The 20,307-nt window shown below is 39.2% G+C and overlaps 1 protein-coding gene across 1 annotated transcript; it reads left to right on the top strand.

The window, feature by feature from the left end:
• The first annotated feature begins 422 nt into the window (after positions 1-422).
• Positions 423-8,615, top strand: LOC5578063 (phenoloxidase 2). The gene is made up of 7 exons (XM_001663636.3): positions 423-977; positions 1,034-1,387; positions 6,626-6,727; positions 6,784-7,077; positions 7,138-7,471; positions 7,708-7,951; positions 8,010-8,615. Exons 1-7 carry the CDS (start codon positions 450-452, stop codon positions 8,209-8,211), a joined length of 2,058 nt encoding a protein of 685 aa, XP_001663686.2. The 5' UTR covers positions 423-449; the 3' UTR covers positions 8,212-8,615.
• Positions 8,616-20,307: the final 11,692 nt, after the last annotated feature.

Genomic DNA, 20,307 nt, shown 5'->3' with positions numbered 1-20,307 from the left:
TTTTTTACGGTATCTGTTCATAACTGTAAGTAATACAAAATTAATATTTTATATCGATATTGCCAATATGTGCTTATATATTCCCGATCATGATTTGCCCTAAGGTCACCACCATGGCCCAATGTTATCGGGGGTGATAACGGTATTAGAAGTTTCCGTAGGCTAAAAGAAACAGCCAAATTTAATCCCACTTATCATTCCAAACTCTTATTCCCGATATTAAATCGCAAACCATTAGAGATTGATCTATAATACAAATTAACAATCATGGGCAATGCGAAGTGAACAACTAAACCGCATTTGTACCACATGTGCATCCCTTTATCAACATCCGGCTTGTGGTGCAGTAATACTGCATTTCAATTGCAATGCATCTAAGCACGTGTTGATTGACCTACATATAAATACTTCTGATGCAATGAGTATCGATTAGTCGTACATAGTTAGCGATGGCATCAAACAGCGCAAAATTTCGTGGGCTTCTCCAACGTCCATACGAGCCCTTGTTCATGCCCAAATCCAACGGGCAACTGTATTTCGATCTTCCGGATAACTATCTAACTGATCGCTATCGCGCTATAGGTCAATCCCTACAAACCCGATTCAGCACCAACATTTCAACGAGAGTTCCCCTTCAAAACATTACCCCTCCGGATATAAGCTTTGCCCAAGTTGTCCCTCGGCGTGGTGGTTTTTCCGTGTTCAACACGCGGGATCGCAAAGCTGCTGGGCAGTTGATCGAGTTGTTTCTGAACCAGAGCAATCCCGATGCGTTGTTTGCAGTAGCTGCCTATAGCCGAGATCGTTTGAATGGACCACTTTTCCAGTACGCATTGTCTGTTGCATTGCAACATCGACCTGATACGGCCAATATACCGATACCCAGTTTCTTGGAGTTGTTTCCTGATAGGTTTATCGAGGCGTCCACGTTTCCGCGATTGCAAGAGGAGGGGAGGATCGTTAACCAAGGAGATCGGGTAATAATTGGTGTTTCTTTCCACAACGTGATTTCAGATAATATGTACTCCTGTAGATGGCCGTTGATATTCCGATTAACAATACTGCATCGGACCTTGAACCGGAACAGAAGGTAGCGTACTGGCGAGAGGACATCGGAGTCAATCTTCATCACTGGCATTGGCACTTGCTGTATCCGTCGGAAGGTCCAGACCGGGTAGTGCGCAAGGATCGCCGTGGCGAAATATTCTACTACATGCACCAACAAATTCAAGGACGATACAACATTGAACGGTTCTGCAATGGACTGCCAAGGGTAAAATCCTTGGCACAATTTCGTGACCCGATTCCAGAGGGATACTATCCGAAAATCACGCAGAGTTCAAACAATCGTACCTATCCGGGCCGGAGTCGCAATCAAGTGCTGCATGTGAGTTTGGGTAGGGAAGGGCTAGTTCGTAATGTTCTCCAAATGTAGTTCGGAATATCCATACATTTTCAATTAATTCGTAGCAATACAAAAATTTGCAGAATAATTCAGTGAAATTTGACCCATTGCCAAACACAATATTTTTCATTATTTTTTTCCCTCTATTAGTATTATTTCAAACATTACAATCATTTATTTTATTACGGTTAACACAGGCAACACTATCATCCTTAATTTGGTAAAACTGAAATGAGCTTTCATTAACATTATGTTAACAATGTGTTAAATGTAATTTGCCGTAGCAGTACAGATTTTTTACAGATTAATTGTATGCACCTGCTTATAAGAGAAAAATATTGCTTCCCATTAACTTAATCAAATATATAACGCATTAATTGTGGCAAAAGACGATTGCAACGATTTTCGTCTAAAATTATGATTTATTTTGTTCGATATATGTTCCTATGTTTCAACATTGTAAATTCTTTGTTACTCATAAGTGCTTCAGGAGGAAGCTTCAAAATTATTTTGAAGATTTTCATTTTAATCCTCTACAGAGCTTTATTTCTGGTGTTACAACAGTTGACACAGCATACAACATGGCGGGCATAAACAATTGTTTGAAAATCAAAAGCTTGTTTTTAAGACAACATTTCGATTTTCTGTTAAAAAGTAAATACAGACATTTTATGTATTTGTTACATTTGGCCTGGATGCTTTCATTGTGATTTTTAAAAGATATTTTTTATCTAGAATGAGCCCTAGATACTTAACTTCATCTGATTAATTTGTTTTAACTCCTCTCAACGTGACAGCATGTCTAATTGAAGGTTTCAAATAAAGAGCTTTTGGTTTATGTACGCACCTGGCTGTCCAATCTTCCGTGGGTTCGATAGCATATACGTAGCGTAGCGGGCAGTCAGGTCCGACATCGACCGTAGGAATGATCTGATAGATCATATGACGCACCTATTATAAGTTGAAAATGAGTCTTGTACAGATTTGGCCACTCATGGCGCAGCCAAGTGCCCCGGGGGAACCTTGCATAGGGGACATTTCGATTTTGACACCAAAACATATCACGCGACGGCTCATTTTTCATGTCTTGTCATAAATAGGGCAACTGTAGACTCAAAATGGATAGTTGACTACAGCGACTACTTTTGGGACCACCGAATGTCCCCGAGGGAACCTGTAATTAGAGACAATTGAAATTAAACTCCAATACATATCGTACGACGGTTCATTTTTCATGTCTCGTCCTAAATAGGGCTATTGTAGACCTAAAATGGATATTTGACTACTGTGGCCACTTTTAGGACCACCGGAATTTCCCGGAGGAACCTGTCATTGGGGACATTTCGATTTTGACACCAAAACATATCATGCGACGGCTCATTCTTCATGTCTTGTCATAAATAGGGCAACTGTAGACTCAAAATGGATGGTTGACTACAGTGACTACTTTTGGGACCACCGGATGTTCCCGAGGGAACCTGTAATTAGGGACAATTGAAATTGAATTCCAATACATATCATGCGACGCTTCATTCTTCATGTCTTGTGCTAAATAGGGCTATTGCAGACTTTACGAGGATATTTGACTACAATGGCCACTTTTGAGACCACCGGAATTTCCCGGAGGAACCTGCAATTGGGGACATTTTTGTTTTTACACCAAAACATATCATGCGACGGCTTTTTCTTCATGTCTTGTCGTGAATAAAGTAACTGTAGACTCAAAGTGGGAATTTAATTTAAGTGGCCACTTTTGTGGCCACCGGATATCCCCAAGGGAGGCTGTGATTGGGGACAATTATGTGTGAACGTCAAAAAATATCGTGCGACGACTCATTCTTCTGTCTAGTCATGATAAAGGTAATTATAGACTCGAAGTGGATATTTGATTGCAATGGCCATTATAGGGACCGCCGGATTTCCCCAATTGAACCTGTTATTGGGGACACTTGTGTTTTCACGGCAAAACATATAAAGGAACGGCTTTTTTATTGTCTTGTGATGAAAAAAATAACGGTAGACTAAAAGTGTATATTTGACTATAGTGACTATATTTGACTATATTTGACTATAGTGGGATCACCGGACATCAAGGGAACGAGGGATTGGAAAAAAATGTTTCCACGCCTATGCTTCGTGCAACTTATTCTTAATGTATTGCCATCAATAGGATAACTGTAGGCTTGGTCAATATTGACAATAGTGGTCACTAGTTTGAGTCAATACTCTTTGTTGGACCACTTCGTCTTCGTTGAGTCAATTTAATGTGAAGTGTTGAAGTATTAGAATATTTTATAATAATTATCTTTTTAAATGTTTCCGTGGAACCAAACCAAGCGAGTCCCGATCTGAATTGAAAAGAATGGCCCAAAACATTATTAGACAAATCTCTTTTTAATTTAAAACAAAGACAATGGTTTTGAGAACTGTAAATCAATTGAAGGCAACATTGTTTACAATGGAAATCGAGGTAATTGATTCTTATTATTTTAATTTGCAGTAGTTGTCTTGGAATTATAAAAGCAAATATTTTTATTAATAGATGATATTTATTGAAGTTCAATTCCAATTTTCTCCAATTGCAGGTTCGCTCGGGGACACCCGAAGGTCTCAAAAGTGGCCACAATAGTTAAATATACACATTGAATCTACCGCTACCCTATGCACTACAAGACATGAAGAATGAACCGTCGCATGATATGTTTTGGTGTCAAAATCGAAATGTCTCCAATGATAGGTTCCTTAGGGAACTACAGGTAGTCCCCAAAGTGGCCATTCTAGTTAAATATCCATTTTCGGTCGAAAGTTGACCTATTCATGACTAGACATGAAGAATGAGCCGTCGCACGATGAGTATTGGAGCTCAATTCCAATTGTCCCCAATCATAGGTTCCCTAGGGGACACCCGGTGGTCCCAAATGTGGCCACTGCAATTAAATTCCCACTTTGAGTCCACAGTTACTTTATTTACGACAAGGCATGAAGAAAGAGCCGTTGCATGATATGTTTTGGTGAAAAAACAGAAATGTCCCCAATGACAGGTTCCTCCGGGAAATTCCGGTGGTTCTAAAAGTGGCCACTGTAGTCAAATATCCATTTTAGGTCTACAATAGCCCTATTTAGGACGAGACATGAAAAATGAACCGTCGCACGATATGTATTGGAGTTTAATTTCAATTGTCCCTAATTACAGGTTCCCTCGGGGACATTCGGTGGTCCCAAAAGTAGTCGCTGTAGTCAACTATCCATTTTGAGTCTACAGTTGCCCTATTTATGACAAGACATGAAAGTTAAGCCGTCGCATGATATGTTTTGGTGTCAAAATCGAAATGTCCCCTATGCAAGGTTACCCGGGGCACTTGGCAGCGCCATGAGTGGCCAAATATGTACAAGACTCATTTTCAACTTATAATAGGGTATTTAATGATAAGCTAGGGGAAAAACAATATTGCGCGACATATTTTGAGTGAATAAATTGTTTGATCCCAATTCGGATCCACTACCGGCAACGATTTCGGGGAAATTGCCATATCTTGATTGTTTCTGGACCTATCTTAATACTTGGCGCACCAATCGCTTCAGAATTTGATCTTCTTTCTTCATGTTCAGTAAAATTTTGATTTTTTAACCGAGATATTTGCTAAAAACACGTCATAATTTTACTGCACAAAACATGCTTCCAGAAATCCGGATTATCACCGGTATCCAGTGGTCATAGCTCATCTCCGTGGATGCACCTCAAAACTAGATTAGTTGACCCGTCCATTACTTCTTAAAAAATTGAAATCGGCCAATTTTTGTGAAAGTTACAGCATTCCAAAGTTGGCCCAATTTTTGCCTGTCCCAGTTATTTTGACAACCCACTGTATTATTGCGAGGTATTTGTTCTTCCTCTGGTAGAGTATGCTCTAAGCTAAAAGAAATCCTTTAATCTTGAGCCCAACGGCATTCAAATCTATCCAAATTTTGTGGCATCGTATTTCTGATCGCAGAAAGTCTGCAAAAGTCGAGCTGAATACGCATATAGCCTCAACTTTGGTATGTATTTCATGCATTCTATACGATTGAATTGATTCATATAAAATGATGTATAATAAAAGTTATACCAACCAAAATGTTGTGCCCAAGACGGTGTCCAAGAAGGATTACAACCAGGGACGAAAATACTCAATCTACCCTCGCCTACATTGATACTTGCTGGGTAGAATCTTCGTTGATTTTTATTTGTTTTTATCCTCGCCTTGACAACACAACAAAGATTGGCGAAGCGCTTGCCGCAAGATTGTCAGTTTCCTTTTACCCTGCTGATACTCAACCGCATTATGATCATCGGAAGCAAAAAATGATATTCATTCTGGACAGCTTGACTTTTTTACATTCCGCTTCGGGAAGTTGTAATTTTTGCACAAAGCACAGTAAAGACGCGTCAACATCATCGATTCCGTGCATCGGATCGTTCATTACCCGTAAAGCAGCATATTTTTTAATTAGTATGAACCTCAATGATAATCAATTTTCTAAAACTGACACTCTTCTGCTCCTGATAATCAAAAACACCAGCGACGTACGGGCATCGTTGTTTGTTTTTTCATCTACTTTTGTGCCATTTTCATTGCACACTTAGATTAAATACTGGGGTCGGTAAAATTTTACTGGGTTTTGGAACTACCGAAAAAATCAGTAAAATGAAAACTGTCGCCACGCGTAATTGAAAAGCAAATTTTACCATGTTTTATTTTTTATCGATATATGATTTCAGTGAAAAATCTCTGTTTTTCGATTTCTAACATTTTTTTTTAGTTTACTGACTTTTTCGGTAGTTCCAAAACCCAGTTATTTTTACCGAACAGATTGAGTGTGTGGTGCAATCATTTTGGTGGTGGTGCGGTTACTTTGATGGTGGCATAAATGTCAGTGAATTGAGTATAGTGAGCATGATTTTTTTCGTCCCTGATTACAACCGTTGGCTTTCGTTAACGGGTCCAACGAGAAATCGAAGGCACGGGTCCAAACAAGGATTGAAAAAATATCAATTGGAATAAAAAGTAGCATGAGAAGTACTGTTTTATTGCTTCAGGTAGTTTAACACTTCAGAGAGCAGCACGAGGGTATGATGCCGTTATTTCCATGTATTAATTGTCGATTCAAGAACAAATAAAAACTGAAATTATTGACAGCTCTCTATATAAAGAAGTCTAAGCATAGCGAATACTTTTTCAGGATTTGAGACGTGTCGAAGATCAAGTTGAAGTAACAATTGCAGAAATGGAAGTTTGGACTGGAAGAATATTTGAAGCAATCGATTCTGGCTTTGCTATGTCCGTAAGTATTTCAACAATGAGAGTGAACTGCCATCAATAACCTATCAAATTTCCAAGGCCAATGGACAGCGGATTCCTCTCGACAATAAAGAGGGGATCGACGTTCTCGCGAATATGGTTGAAAACTCATCATTGTCTCCGAATGCGGACTTTTATGGTAGATTGCATATCGAAGGACACCAAATGATTGGATACATCCACGACCCCGACAACTCGTTTCTTGAAGGCTTTGGAGTTATTGCTGACAATACAACCTCAATGCGCGATCCGGCCTTCTTCCGTTGGCATCAACACGTGGACGACATCTTTGAGAGACATAAGCGCAAATTCCGACCTTATACCGCATCTGAGGTATGTATCAGTAATATCTATCAATAATTTTAAGGCTAAATCAGATCTCTTTTGCGGTAGCTCTCCAATCCAAATATTGAGGTCAATTCGATCGACATCTCATTGAACCGTGCCGGCGCTTCAAACAACGTCCTGTTGACCTTTTGGCAAAGATCACAAGTGGACCTTGGAATAGGGCTTGATTTCGGACCAGATGGCAATGCTTTTGTAACATTCACTCACATTCAACATGCACCCTTCAGTTATCAGATCAAGATCACCAACAATAGTAGAACTCCCAAACGGGGCACGGTTCGCATCTTTCTGGGCCCAACTGGCGATCAAAATGGGAAATCGATTCCCATTCAACAGAAACGTCGCTGGATGCTCGAGCTAGACAAATTTGCTGTGAATTGTGAGTATCAGTAACTTTGAGGTGAAGATGAACCAAAGCCATACCTTAAATCATCCAAGGTCCCATATTTAGAGAACCAGATAGCGACTCGAATTGTAAACTATTGGTCACCACCAGCGATCAAGTTTGTATTTTAATTTGCTATTTTGTTTTTCACATTCGTGCTCTTGAAAATACGGGTTGGCTTCGATTCATCTTCTCCTTAACTATGGTTATGAAATCAACCTTCGTTACAGTGAATCCTGGAGTAAACAATGTTGTTCGTCGCTCCGAACAATCGAATTTAACGATTCCTTACGAGCGAACGTTCCGAAATGTTGCGGCGTCAACCCAACCGGAGAGTGATCAATTTAGGTTCTGCAATTGTGGCTGGCCATCGCACATGTTGATACCAAAAGGAACTCCTCAGGGAACGCGTTTTGATTTGTTTGTAATGGTCTCCAATTACAACGATGACGTTATCAGTCCAGGGTTTGACGAGTAAGTACTTGATCATCCTCATGTAGTTCTTCCGTACCAGAGTTTCAACTTCTTCCAGAAACATCCCTTGTGACGATGCTCACACGTTTTGCGGGTTGCGTGATCGCCTCTATCCAGATGCTCGAAGTATGGGATTTCCATTCGATCGTCTGTTGGGGCCATCCGTGAACAGTTTAGAAGATTTCGCCAAACCGTACAAGAACATGGCTCTCAACCAAGTGCTAATCCGCTTCACCAATACAGTAATTGCAAGATCATAATCTCAAAAAAGCTGTTTTGTTAGACTATCAGAAGTAATTTAATCATACAGTCAACTCTCCCTTACTCGAAATTTCGTATCTCAATATCGAGTTAGAGAACTACAGTAAAAGTTGTTTTTTATGGCTACCTCGATGGTCCCTTGGATCGCAGTTGAATTGGTTTTGAGTTCTGTAACTCGATAACTTCCTTACCCAATAGTCTCTTCAATATTTTGTTATGGAGAGTTGACTGTACTTCAAAATGTGACTTGAATACTTTATAATTTAATAAGATGTATTTGCACTGCACGAGCGAAAAATAATATATCTAAAAGCCTATATATAATAACATACTTTATATATAACTTTTTTTTGATTCAGTTAATCAACAATAAAAATAAAATAAAATTCAAAACGTGTGAAAATTTCTAATGTTGTGATTTTTTTCCCTACCGTCACTTATCGCACAAATCACGATGGATAAAACATTAAAAAACACAAAATCTATTGAAATAAATGTCTTCTGATATGATTTAATAAATAAGAATTTGGCACGGGTTTCGAGCATGTTCGATCATAAATCAATTTTGTCAAAGTGAACTAGACAATATTCTTGAGATAGACCGTTCCGTTGTAAGCATTTCTCTTTCATTATAATTACTGCAGCTGGGGAAAATCTAAGCAAATATTTGTTTTCACTTTTGATCTTTATAGGAGATTTATAGTCACTTCGGAGATCTTTTAAAACGACCTTGAACAGACGCTCAATTTTGTTCGTATTATTTAAGGGTTTTCGTTAAAACACTGCAGTCTTCATTCTTCTCGTTTTGGAAAGAAACTTTGATTTCACTGTTGAAGTTCAAGATCTATTGCCTAAGTCCACCAAACTTGAAAATGCTGAACATGATTGGCGGCACCTATTTTGAGTAATTTAAATTGTTACAAATGAAGGATAGTTCAAATTGTAATTTGTTGCCATTTTCTGATTATTATAAATGAAGTACGAGGGACTTGGAGTTGCACTTTTCCCACTATGGTTGGGTATATGGATCATCAATGAAAACTTGATCTATTTTAAAACTAATTTTATGGAATAATGTGTGGAATTATCATATTTTTAGATAAATTGTTTTTATTTTTGTCTCAAAAATAACACTTTAACCTTTACGAACCCGACCTCCGACAAGGCATTTTCAAATAGCTGCTATTTCGTCAATTTCCATTGGATTTTTTTGAAACCACCCTCAGCTGACTTTAAAAAGGTACCAAATATTTGTCACAAATGGACAATGCTGAATTCAGGACTATGCTGGAGATATTCCGGGTTGTACTGAGGTCATGATGGTAACAAATTTTGGAAATGTAATATTTTTTTCATTTATTGCAGTTACAACACCGAAGTTTTTATGTAAAACGTAAGATGATGGTCGATTTTAATCATTTAATCATAATTTGAATTAGTGAATCGTACCGGAACATCGTAGCCGGTTCCGCCAGGGCCCCTTTGGGGAAATTTCCGCTTCATGACCAAAACATATCGTGCGACGTCTCAATCTTCATGAATTCGGAAGAACATGTCAGTAAAAGAAGAAAAAACTCGGTACGAACAGATGTGCTCATTCCAGAGCTCCTTGCACAGGTTGCACAAGGGCCCCTTTGGGGAAATTTCCGTTATGTATGTTTTTTTTTTTATTTATAGTAGGGTACAATAAAGCTTCAAAAGCCTGGCCTGTTGGGGCTCATTCATTTATTTCATAACGCTAAAATTGGCTATTTTAGACACCCACCCACCCCCTTGTAACGCTTTTTGTATGAATATTATTCTGTTTTTATATAGGCCGTAACATCTTTTGGACACCCACCCACCCCCTCCAGCGTTATGAAATTTGTGAATGGGCCCTTGTATGTTGGCACAGTGGGACTCACGTTAGGCTGCTTAACCACTAAAAAACTTTCCCTACTACTCCTGTGCCTCGATCCCCCCCGGAACTACATCAGGCAACTTCATCGGGGGAGGGCTGTGCTCATGCACTTCGTCAATCTCAGCCGCTAGCTGTTCTGCTAGTTCGCTGTTGGAGCTCAATGTCGTCAAAAATGCAGATCAACACGACATTTCTACGGTGTCTCTGTGACTTTTGCCCAATTGGCGGTTGAAGATCTCTCCGGGCGGGTTTTGGACAGCTTTCTGTGCGACGACGCATACTTCCCTTGGGCTGGCCTCGCGTCACAGCCCTGTAGAACCTCTTCTGGACGCTCAGGTGCACTTCGTTGTTCTACGACGACTCGTTCTCCGCTGCTGCTGTTCGAGCTCTCCTGGTTGACCAGTTGGATGCCGAGGACGGTCCAGCGATTCCGGTTGGAGGATGACTTCCGGTTCACTGGCGCCCCGACGACCCAAAACTGGTTTGTGACGATCGATGCTACTCGGCCTAGTCCCCGCCGGTGGAGCAAGCCTACTCCGGCTATGTGCTTCTTCATGCTTCGATACTGGCAGGTGGAGTGCCGAAGTTGGTCCAGCGATTCCGGTTGGAAGATGGCTTCCGGTTCACTGATGCTCCGACGACTCAAGCCGGAGATACGCTAGGTACTACTCAGAGTAGTCCCCGGCGGTGGATCTATCTTACTCCGACGGAGATTTCCCCGGCGGCGGAAGATCTCCCGAACCGATGCTATCCGGGCAGATGCCGAGGTCGGTCCTGCCATTCCGGTGGTGGGAAGCTTCCGGTTCACAGGCGCCCCGACGATCATTTGCCGGCCAACAACGCGATCTACTCAACTAGTCCCCGGCGGTGGACTTAGCCTACTCCGAAGCTGGCCGGGCCGATGCCGAGGTCGGTCCTGTGATTCCGGTGGAGGGAAACTTCCGGTTCACAGGCGCCCCGACGACCATTTGCCGGTGCTATTTCGCGAATTACTCAGCTAGACCCCGGCGGTGGACTCAGCCTACTCGGACTCTACGTTGGTAGGCCAAGTGCCAGGGTCGGTTCTGCAATTCCGGTTGGAGGATGGCTTCCGGTTTGCAGGCGCCCCGACGACTATTAACCGATACTACGCTACGCCCGCTCTACTCGGCCTAGTCCCCGACGGAGGATCTAGCCTACTCCGATCGCGACCCGGAGCTCTCTGGTCTTCACGCCATCTCCTTTGCAGCAACGACATAATCGCCGTTATTCCTCTGTTCACCGCATTCCAGGTACTTTCATGCTGGCACATGTTCTGCACGATATTGTCCGGATTTAGGACGCTTGCGGTTTCTGGCATCATCTCGCTTCGTATATCCCTGAATCGAGGACAGTCGAATATAACATGCTCCGGTGTCTCCTCGATATTTGGACAGGCCGGACAATGTGGAGATTCTGCGTGTCCGAATCTGTGCAGATATTTCCGGAAGCATCCATGGCCTGACAGAAACTGGGTCAGTTGACTTCTCCATGCTTTCTGGTCGTCCACACCGACACGTTAGGAATGAACCTGTGGGTCCACCTTCCTTTCTCCGAGTTATTCCACTTCTGCTGCCACCTGGCCATTGTTTCCAACCTAATGGAATTCCTCACATTCCTAGTTTCCCTTTGCTGGTAGCATGCGATGTCCTCAGCCAGAGTGATGCAGATGGGGATCATTCCGGCGATAACGCACACTGCCTCCGATGATATAGTACGGTAGGCTCTCGCCACCCGTATCGCCATGAGCCGGAACGTACCTGCCAGCATATTTTGATTACGTTTGGTCGCTAACGCTGCCGCCCAAGCCGGGACTCCATACCTTAGTATAGACGATGATACGGTCGCCAGAAGACGCCTCGTGCGGCTTCTTGGTCCTCCAATGTTGGGCATGATCCTAGCTACGGTGTTAGCAGCTTTCGCTGCCTTTTCGCAGGCATAGTCTACGTGGCTGTTGAAGTTTGGCCTGTCGTCGACCATTACTCCAAGATGCTTTAGAGAGCGCTTCAATGGGATTGCGTGCCCTCCGACGTTGATCTCCAACTGCTGAACCACCTTGCAGTTGCTGACCAGCACCACCTCCGTTTTATGATGAGCCAACTGCAGCTTGACTCCAGTCATCCACGATTCAATGGTGTCTAGCGATTTCGCCGTCAGCATCTCCACCTCCTCCGCAGTCTCACCAGTTATCGCAAGAACGACGTCATCTGCGAACCCGACTCCATTCGGCAGTGACAAGGTTAGCACTTCATCATACATCATGTTCCACAATGTTGGACCAAGTATGGTGGTTTGTGTCGTAGACCAGTACCCAGTTCTGAAAGTAACTTTGCAGAACTTTATACAGATATCCGGGAACTCACATTCTGTGTAGGGCTGCGGCGATAGCCTCCCAACTGGCACTGTTGAACGCGTTCTTGACATCTATTGTTACCACTGCGCAGTATCGATTGCCTCTCCTCTTCTGCTTGGACGCTTTCTCCGCGCACGCGATGACTGCCCGAATAGCATCCACCGTCGAAGTCTTTTTACGGAATCCGAACTGCCTTTTCGACAATCCGTTCTCACCTTCCGTGTAGATCGTCAGCCTGCCGAGGATGACCTTCTCCAGACGTTTGCCAAGAGTATGCAGCAAGCATATTGGTCTATATGAAGCCGGATCTCCTGGCGGTTTTCCGGTTTTGGCAGTAACACCAGCTTCTGCACCTTCCATCTGTCTGGGAAGCAGCCTTCCGCTAAACACTTCACAACGCTGTCCTGAATATGTCTGGGAACGCCAAGATTGCTGCCCTTAGCGCTGCATTAGGGATACCATCTGGTCCGGGAGCTTTGTTCAGCTTCAATCCTTTCGCAACCGTTATCAGCTCGGCGTTAGACACTTGTATACCCGCATTTTCTTCCTCTACGTCAGCGTACGGTGTGGGCGGCCACGCGGTTGGAGCATGCGTAGGAAAGAGACCGTTCACTATCGCCTTCAGTTTGTCGGGACGCATTTCTGCTGGAGTAACTGGGTCCTTGATCTTCGCCATCACTACTCGATAGGCGTTGCCCCAGGGATTTGCGTCCGCTTCCCGGCACAACTCCTTGTAGCAGTTCGTTTTACTCGTCGCTATTTCCCGTTTGAACGCGGCTCTGGCCAGTCGGTAGGTCACTTTACGAACGTAAAGTTCCATGCTGGCTTCGGATCTAGCTCTCTGCACGCGTCTTCTGGCTCTTAAGCAGGCTGCGCGAAGGATGCTGAGTCTGTCGTTCCACCAGTATGCAGGACGCCGTTGATTCCTTGGCTCCACTTTCTCGGCATAGTTGCGTCACACGCTCTCGCCAACGCTTCTGTCAGCTCTCCTGCATCCATGTTTGGAGCGTCGCTTACTGCTCGGAGTGCTTCGATGAAAAGATCATTATCGTTATGTATGTATGTATGGTACAAAAGCGTCGTAAGTTACTGAACGAAACGGCTTATCATTTTGTTATACAATTTTTGTGGGAATCGATAGGAACTACCTAGTATGTCAACGCAAGTTAATTCCATGCAAAATTTAAGCGATGTGCACGGTGAAAAAAATGTTAAAAAGAATTTCATTTTAAAACGGTTTTGAAGGACATGTTGTGATCTTTCTTAATTTATTTTATCGAAACCGTATGAAATTTACCTACGTTGATTTGAAAAAGTAATCGAGAGATGATACAAATATATTCATGAATAGAATTAACGATCAACGCTCCGTCATCGTAATCATCGTCATCATCGAAACTTCAAAATCAGTTTTTCTTTTCAAAACTTAAAATTATTCGACGAAAATGTGTTCACTGTGTTTCGGTTGGAGAAAAGAATACAGTGAACGCATTTTCCTGTAAATGTTCTTGATTTTGAATGAAAAAACTGCTTTTGAAAATTCCAAAATCAATTACGGATCCTGCCCCCTTAAAGAATTTCAGTTTATTATTCAAAAGTAAATGTAATATTTCTAAACTACGAGTGTTTTTCAAAAACATCATTAGAAATAATCCAACAACACTTCTGTATAACTTATATGTATGAATGGATAAATAAAAATATATTCTAGTTACAATGTTTTTTTTTTTTTTTTTGTTCGAATTATTGTGAACGAAGGTATACATATTTTTCATTATATTTTGATTAAATAAAGATACTTTCTAATTTAAAAGTATTAAAATGTAACATTACTAGCACTAATAACAAGAACGAGAGTAATATCATTCTTACTATACATAGTTACACTACATTTGTTTTGAGAACAGATTTTTTTTATTGGTGATCCCTTTACCCCACCATGGTGGGGCAAGTGGATCATTTGGCGCAAATGTTTAAGTCCCTCATACTCAATACATAACAATCAGAAAAATCGAAATAAATGACGATTTGAAGTATATTAGCCCCTAATTTGTTATCATCAGAAAAAAAGTTTGAATTACAGTAAACTCTCTATAACTCGATGTTGAAGGGACCATCGAGTAAGGGAGGTATCGAGTTACAGAACACAAAATCAGTGCAACTGCGATTCAAGGGACAATCCAGGTAGCCATGAAAACCAACTTTTAATATGGTTCTCCCACTCGATATCGAGATACGGAATATCATGTGAGAGAGAGTTGACTGTACATTATTTACGTTAGCTGTATATAACAATGAAGTTGACTATTGATCTGTCTGTATCCACTTACCCCACGGTACCTTACGGATCTTTGGCATACCGTAATCCGGGGTAACATTGATCAGCGGGGTAACATTGATCGGGATGACTCATCTTGTTAAACGTTCAAATAAAGATTTATTGATGAAGCATTTTCGAACCATGAATGGTGCCTCTCTTTCGTACATTCATAAGCTAATGATAATTAAGGTTTTTGCCAAAATTGCGTTTAGTTCATGCGCAAATTTGTCAACTTTTTGAAACAATGATTTCTATCATTTTCACTGACACTACCGATAATTCATGTCTCACATGAGTTCTGCAGACGATGTGATCAAGGAAAATGCGGGTGTTACTAAAAATGGCATCGCCGAAAACGATTTCGTTGTCAAATCTTTCATAAGTTTATTGATTTAGGCAACATTAACTAAATACTATTACGAATGTAGAATTTCCTGAGGAAATTGCCTACTTTTAGGCGTATTACGTGGTTCAAGGTGTTTTTAATTTTGAAATAACTCAAAAAGTAAATGACTTGTAAGAGTTTGGTCTTCATATTCGGCTTCAGGGGCCCTGATTTTAGTAAGTAACGACATTTCCAATATTAGCGAACGTTGTTTACTTGGGTTATCAATGTTACCCCATATCAGCTGAATCAAAAAATCACTTAAAACATTTATTTAAACATGTTTAAACCTTTCGAAAAACAAAATAAAGTACTTAGCTAGGAGCGGTGGGTGCCAGTACTTGTTTTAAAAATATGAAACTTGTAACATTTGTATTGTGAAATGAAAAAATTAAGAAAAACTAAAAAAAATGATCAATGTTACCCCGGATTACGGTATTTACTGCCAATAATTTTTTTAACAGTATAAATAAAGACAACAACATATTATCCATTTAAAGAGTAAATTCGACAAAACGTCCAATCCGTCAATCGTACCGCTCATTTACGAATGGAAGCATTCCACGTACAACAAGTTTAAAAAAATTCTCACAATTTGTCAAGGATTTCATCAATAATTAACCACTCTACCGGCAGTTTGTTTTTAACCACAAAGAAAATGGTGCAACCGTTTTTGAGTAATGAACATTTTTGTTTCTGGTATCAATCAGGCCGTTTGAAGATCTCGAAAATTTCAAAAAAATCAATTTTTTATTTTCAGATTTCATGGAGAAAACTCAACCGATTTATATGATTTTTTAAGAGGAGCTCCTTATAACATGAGATTGTATAGCCCACATTTTTGTTTTTTGATCAATTGACTAAAAACAAAATGGCGGTCAAAAAAATTGTATATGGGGAATGTAAGTCCCCCAAGGAACATCTGAATATCTTCAAAACCATATGACCAATGATCAATACTGATAGAGATTCTAAAAATAGAAGAAATTTTTGAAGTCTTGTGAAAAAATGGTGCAAAAATATCGAGAAACAAAATAGTTATTGCTGTTTGAATATATTTTTGTGAAAAAAATGAAGCTGTCGGTAGAGGGGTTAAGCAATAATCTAGCCAGCAATTAATCAAACATCTAATCAGGAATCCCTTAAATCTAATCGAATTAATGAATATTGGTTTCGTTTACTATATGTGGATCCCTCCCTATCAAAGTTATTCGCATTATCAGAGATACTCCGTTTTACGTTACCATTTATTTAAAGATCGGTTTTGGCAAAAAAAATACGGTCAACAGTCCCTAACATAATATTCCGCATGTCGAATCGAGTTAGAGAACCATAGTAAAAGTTGGTTTTCAAGGCTACCTTGATGGTCCATTGGATCGCATTTGGATTCTAAAACTTAATACCTCTCTAACTCAATGGTCCCTTCAATATCGAGTTATAGAGAGTTGAATGTAATGTGTTGCGATTGAATGTTAAGTTCCCTTACACCTACAGTATTGGATATAACATTTGCAACTTTTTTGTTTTTCCATACAAAATGATCAACTTTAGAGGGTTATATCTGAGTTATTCATAGACCGATTTGAATGAAATTTTCTTCAGAAATAATTTGAATTTAAACATATATTTTTGAGCAATTTTTTTAATCATGAACTCAAAAGCAGTAAATCGTTACTAAAGTTAGTTTTTTGACGATTTTTTATAATTGATATTACTAAACATATTGACAGAATAGCTTCATGGTATCTTTAGTTAAGTTGTAGATTTTTACGAGATAACAAGTTTGTTAGGTTTTTACGACAAAACTAAGATAAAATTCCTTGCCGTAAATTATTACATTTATTATGGATTTAGATTCAGTATTTGTTTTTTTTTTTAATATCTGTTCTTAGCTGATCGACTCAGATGATTAGTACACCGATACTACTAGGTTTTTTTTTTTGAAACATAAAATCTATGACGACGTCTTCTTTCGGAAGGGAATCAGGTCATGTATGGATTGGTTCGATATGTAGGGTCCCAGGTTTATGTAGGGTAAAGGTCTCACTGGGAGTCCATGTTTAGGCTTAGTACCGTAATCCGGAGATAAATTGATCACTATTTTACAACTTTTCTGTTATATTACTCGTCAAATATTGTCAAATTGATTTCGACAAAATCAAAACTTAATTGCTCTTTATCAGTTTAAGTAATCGATCCTTTATAAAATAACATCTTACCTTTTATAAAATAAGTTTTAATATCAAATATTGAAAATGACGCATTGGGGCGAAATTGATCACCGTATAGCATAGGGGACTTAAATACGTAAAGGATTATGGAGGGAGGGTAGTTTGAGATTTTTTACGCGCCATACAAATTACTTTTTATTTTCATACAAAAAATCATACTTTGGAGTGAAGGGGATTTAGAATCCGCCAGAATTGTCTTACGTAATTAATACTCATACTCAATACATAACAATCAGAAAAATCGAAATAAATGACGATTTGAAGTATATTAGCCCCTAATTTGTTATCATCAGAAAAAAAGTTTGAATTACAGTAAACTCTCTATAACTCGATGTTGAAGGGACCATCGAGTAAGGGAGGTATCGAGTTACAGAACACAAAATCAGTGCAACTGCGATTCAAGGGACAATCCAGGTAGCCATGAAAACCAACTTTTAATATGGTTCTCCCACTCGATATCGAGATACGGAATATCATGTGAGAGAGAGTTGACTGTACATTATTTACGTTAGCTGTATATAACAATGAAGTTGACTATTGATCTGTCTGTATCCACTTACCCCACGGTACCTTACGGATCTTTGGCATACCGTAATCCGGGGTAACATTGATCAGCGGGGTAACATTGATCGGGATGACTCATCTTGTTAAACGTTCAAATAAAGATTTATTGATGAAGCATTTTCGAACCATGAATGGTGCCTCTCTTTCGTACATTCATAAGCTAATGATAATTAAGGTTTTTGCCAAAATTGCGTTTAGTTCATGCGCAAATTTGTCAACTTTTTGAAACAATGATTTCTATCATTTTCACTGACACTACCGATAATTCATGTCTCACATGAGTTCTGCAGACGATGTGATCAAGGAAAATGCGGGTGTTACTAAAAATGGCATCGCCAAAACGATTTCGTTGTCAAATCTTTCATAAGTTTATTGATTTAGGCAACATTAACTAAATACTATTACGAATGTAGAATTTCCTGAGGAAATTGCCTACTTTTAGGCGTATTACGTGGTTCAAGGTGTTTTTAATTTTGAAATAACTCAAAAAGTAAATGACTTGTAAGAGTTTGGTCTTCATATTCGGCTTCAGGGGCCCTGATTTTAGTAAGTAACGACATTTCCAATATTAGCGAACGTTGTTTACTTGGGTTATCAATGTTACCCCATATCAGCTGAATCAAAAAATCACTTAAAACATTTATTTAAACATGTTTAAACCTTTCGAAAAACAAAATAAAGTACATAGCTAGGAGCGGTGGGTGCCAGTACTTGTTTTAAAAATATGAAACTTGTAACATTTGTATTGTGAAATGAAAAAATTAAGAAAAACTAAAAAAAATGATCAATGTTACCCCGGATTACGGTATTTACTGCCAATAATTTTTTTAACAGTATAAATAAAGACAACAACATATTATCCATTTAAAGAGTAAATTCGACAAAACGTCCAATCCGTCAATCGTACCGCTCATTTACGAATGGAAGCATTCCACGTACAACAAGTTTAAAAAAATTCTCACAATTTGTCAAGGATTTCATCAATAATTAACCACTCTACCGGCAGTTTGTTTTTAACCACAAAGAAAATGGTGCAACCGTTTTTGAGTAATGAACATTTTTGTTTCTGGTATCAATCAGGCCGTTTGAAGATCTCGAAAATTTCAAAAAAATCAATTTTTTATTTTCAGATTTCATGGAGAAAACTCAACCGATTTATATGATTTTTTAAGAGGAGCTCCTTATAACATGAGATTGTATAGCCCACATTTTTGTTTTTTGATCAATTGACTAAAAACAAAATGGCGGTCAAAAAAATTGTATATGGGGAATGTAAGTCCCCCAAGGAACATCTGAATATCTTCAAAACCATATGACCAATGATCAATACTGATAGAGATTCTAAAAATAGAAGAAATTTTTGAAGTCTTGTGAAAAAATGGTGCAAAAATATCGAGAAACAAAATAGTTATTGCTGTTTGAATATATTTTTGTGAAAAAAATGAAGCTGTCGGTAGAGGGGTTAAGCAATAATCTAGCCAGCAATTAATCAAACATCTAATCAGGAATCCCTTAAATCTAATCGAATTAATGAATATTGGTTTCGTTTACTATATGTGGATCCCTCCCTATCAAAGTTATTCGCATTATCAGAGATACTCCGTTTTACGTTACCATTTATTTAAAGATCGGTTTTGGCAAAAAAAATACGGTCAACAGTCCCTAACATAATATTCCGCATGTCGAATCGAGTTAGAGAACCATAGTAAAAGTTGGTTTTCAAGGCTACCTTGATGGTCCATTGGATCGCATTTGGATTCTAAAACTTAATACCTCTCTAACTCAATGGTCCCTTCAATATCGAGTTATAGAGAGTTGAATGTAATGTGTTGCGATTGAATGTTAAGTTCCCTTACACCTACAGTATTGGATATAACATTTGCAACTTTTTTGTTTTTCCATACAAAATGATCAACTTTAGAGGGTTATATCTGAGTTATTCATAGACCGATTTGAATGAAATTTTCTTCAGAAATAATTTGAATTTAAACATATATTTTTGAGCAATTTTTTTAATCATGAACTCAAAAGCAGTAAATCGTTACTAAAGTTAGTTTTTTGACGATTTTTTATAATTGATATTACTAAACATATTGACAGAATAGCTTCATGGTATCTTTAGTTAAGTTGTAGATTTTTACGAGATAACAAGTTTGTTAGGTTTTTACGACAAAACTAAGATAAAATTCCTTGCCGTAAATTATTACATTTATTATGGATTTAGATTCAGTATTTGTTTTTTTTTTTTAATATCTGTTCTTAGCTGATCGACTCTAATCATCTGAGTACACCGATACTACTAGGTTTTTTTTTTTTTGAAACAT

Source organism: Aedes aegypti, chromosome 2 (assembly GCF_002204515.2).
Source record: "Aedes aegypti strain LVP_AGWG chromosome 2, AaegL5.0 Primary Assembly, whole genome shotgun sequence".
NCBI lineage: Eukaryota > Metazoa > Arthropoda > Insecta > Diptera > Culicidae > Aedes > Aedes aegypti.
The sequence above is the reverse complement of the archived record's forward strand: the minus strand, read 5'-3'. Positions and strand labels throughout refer to the sequence as shown.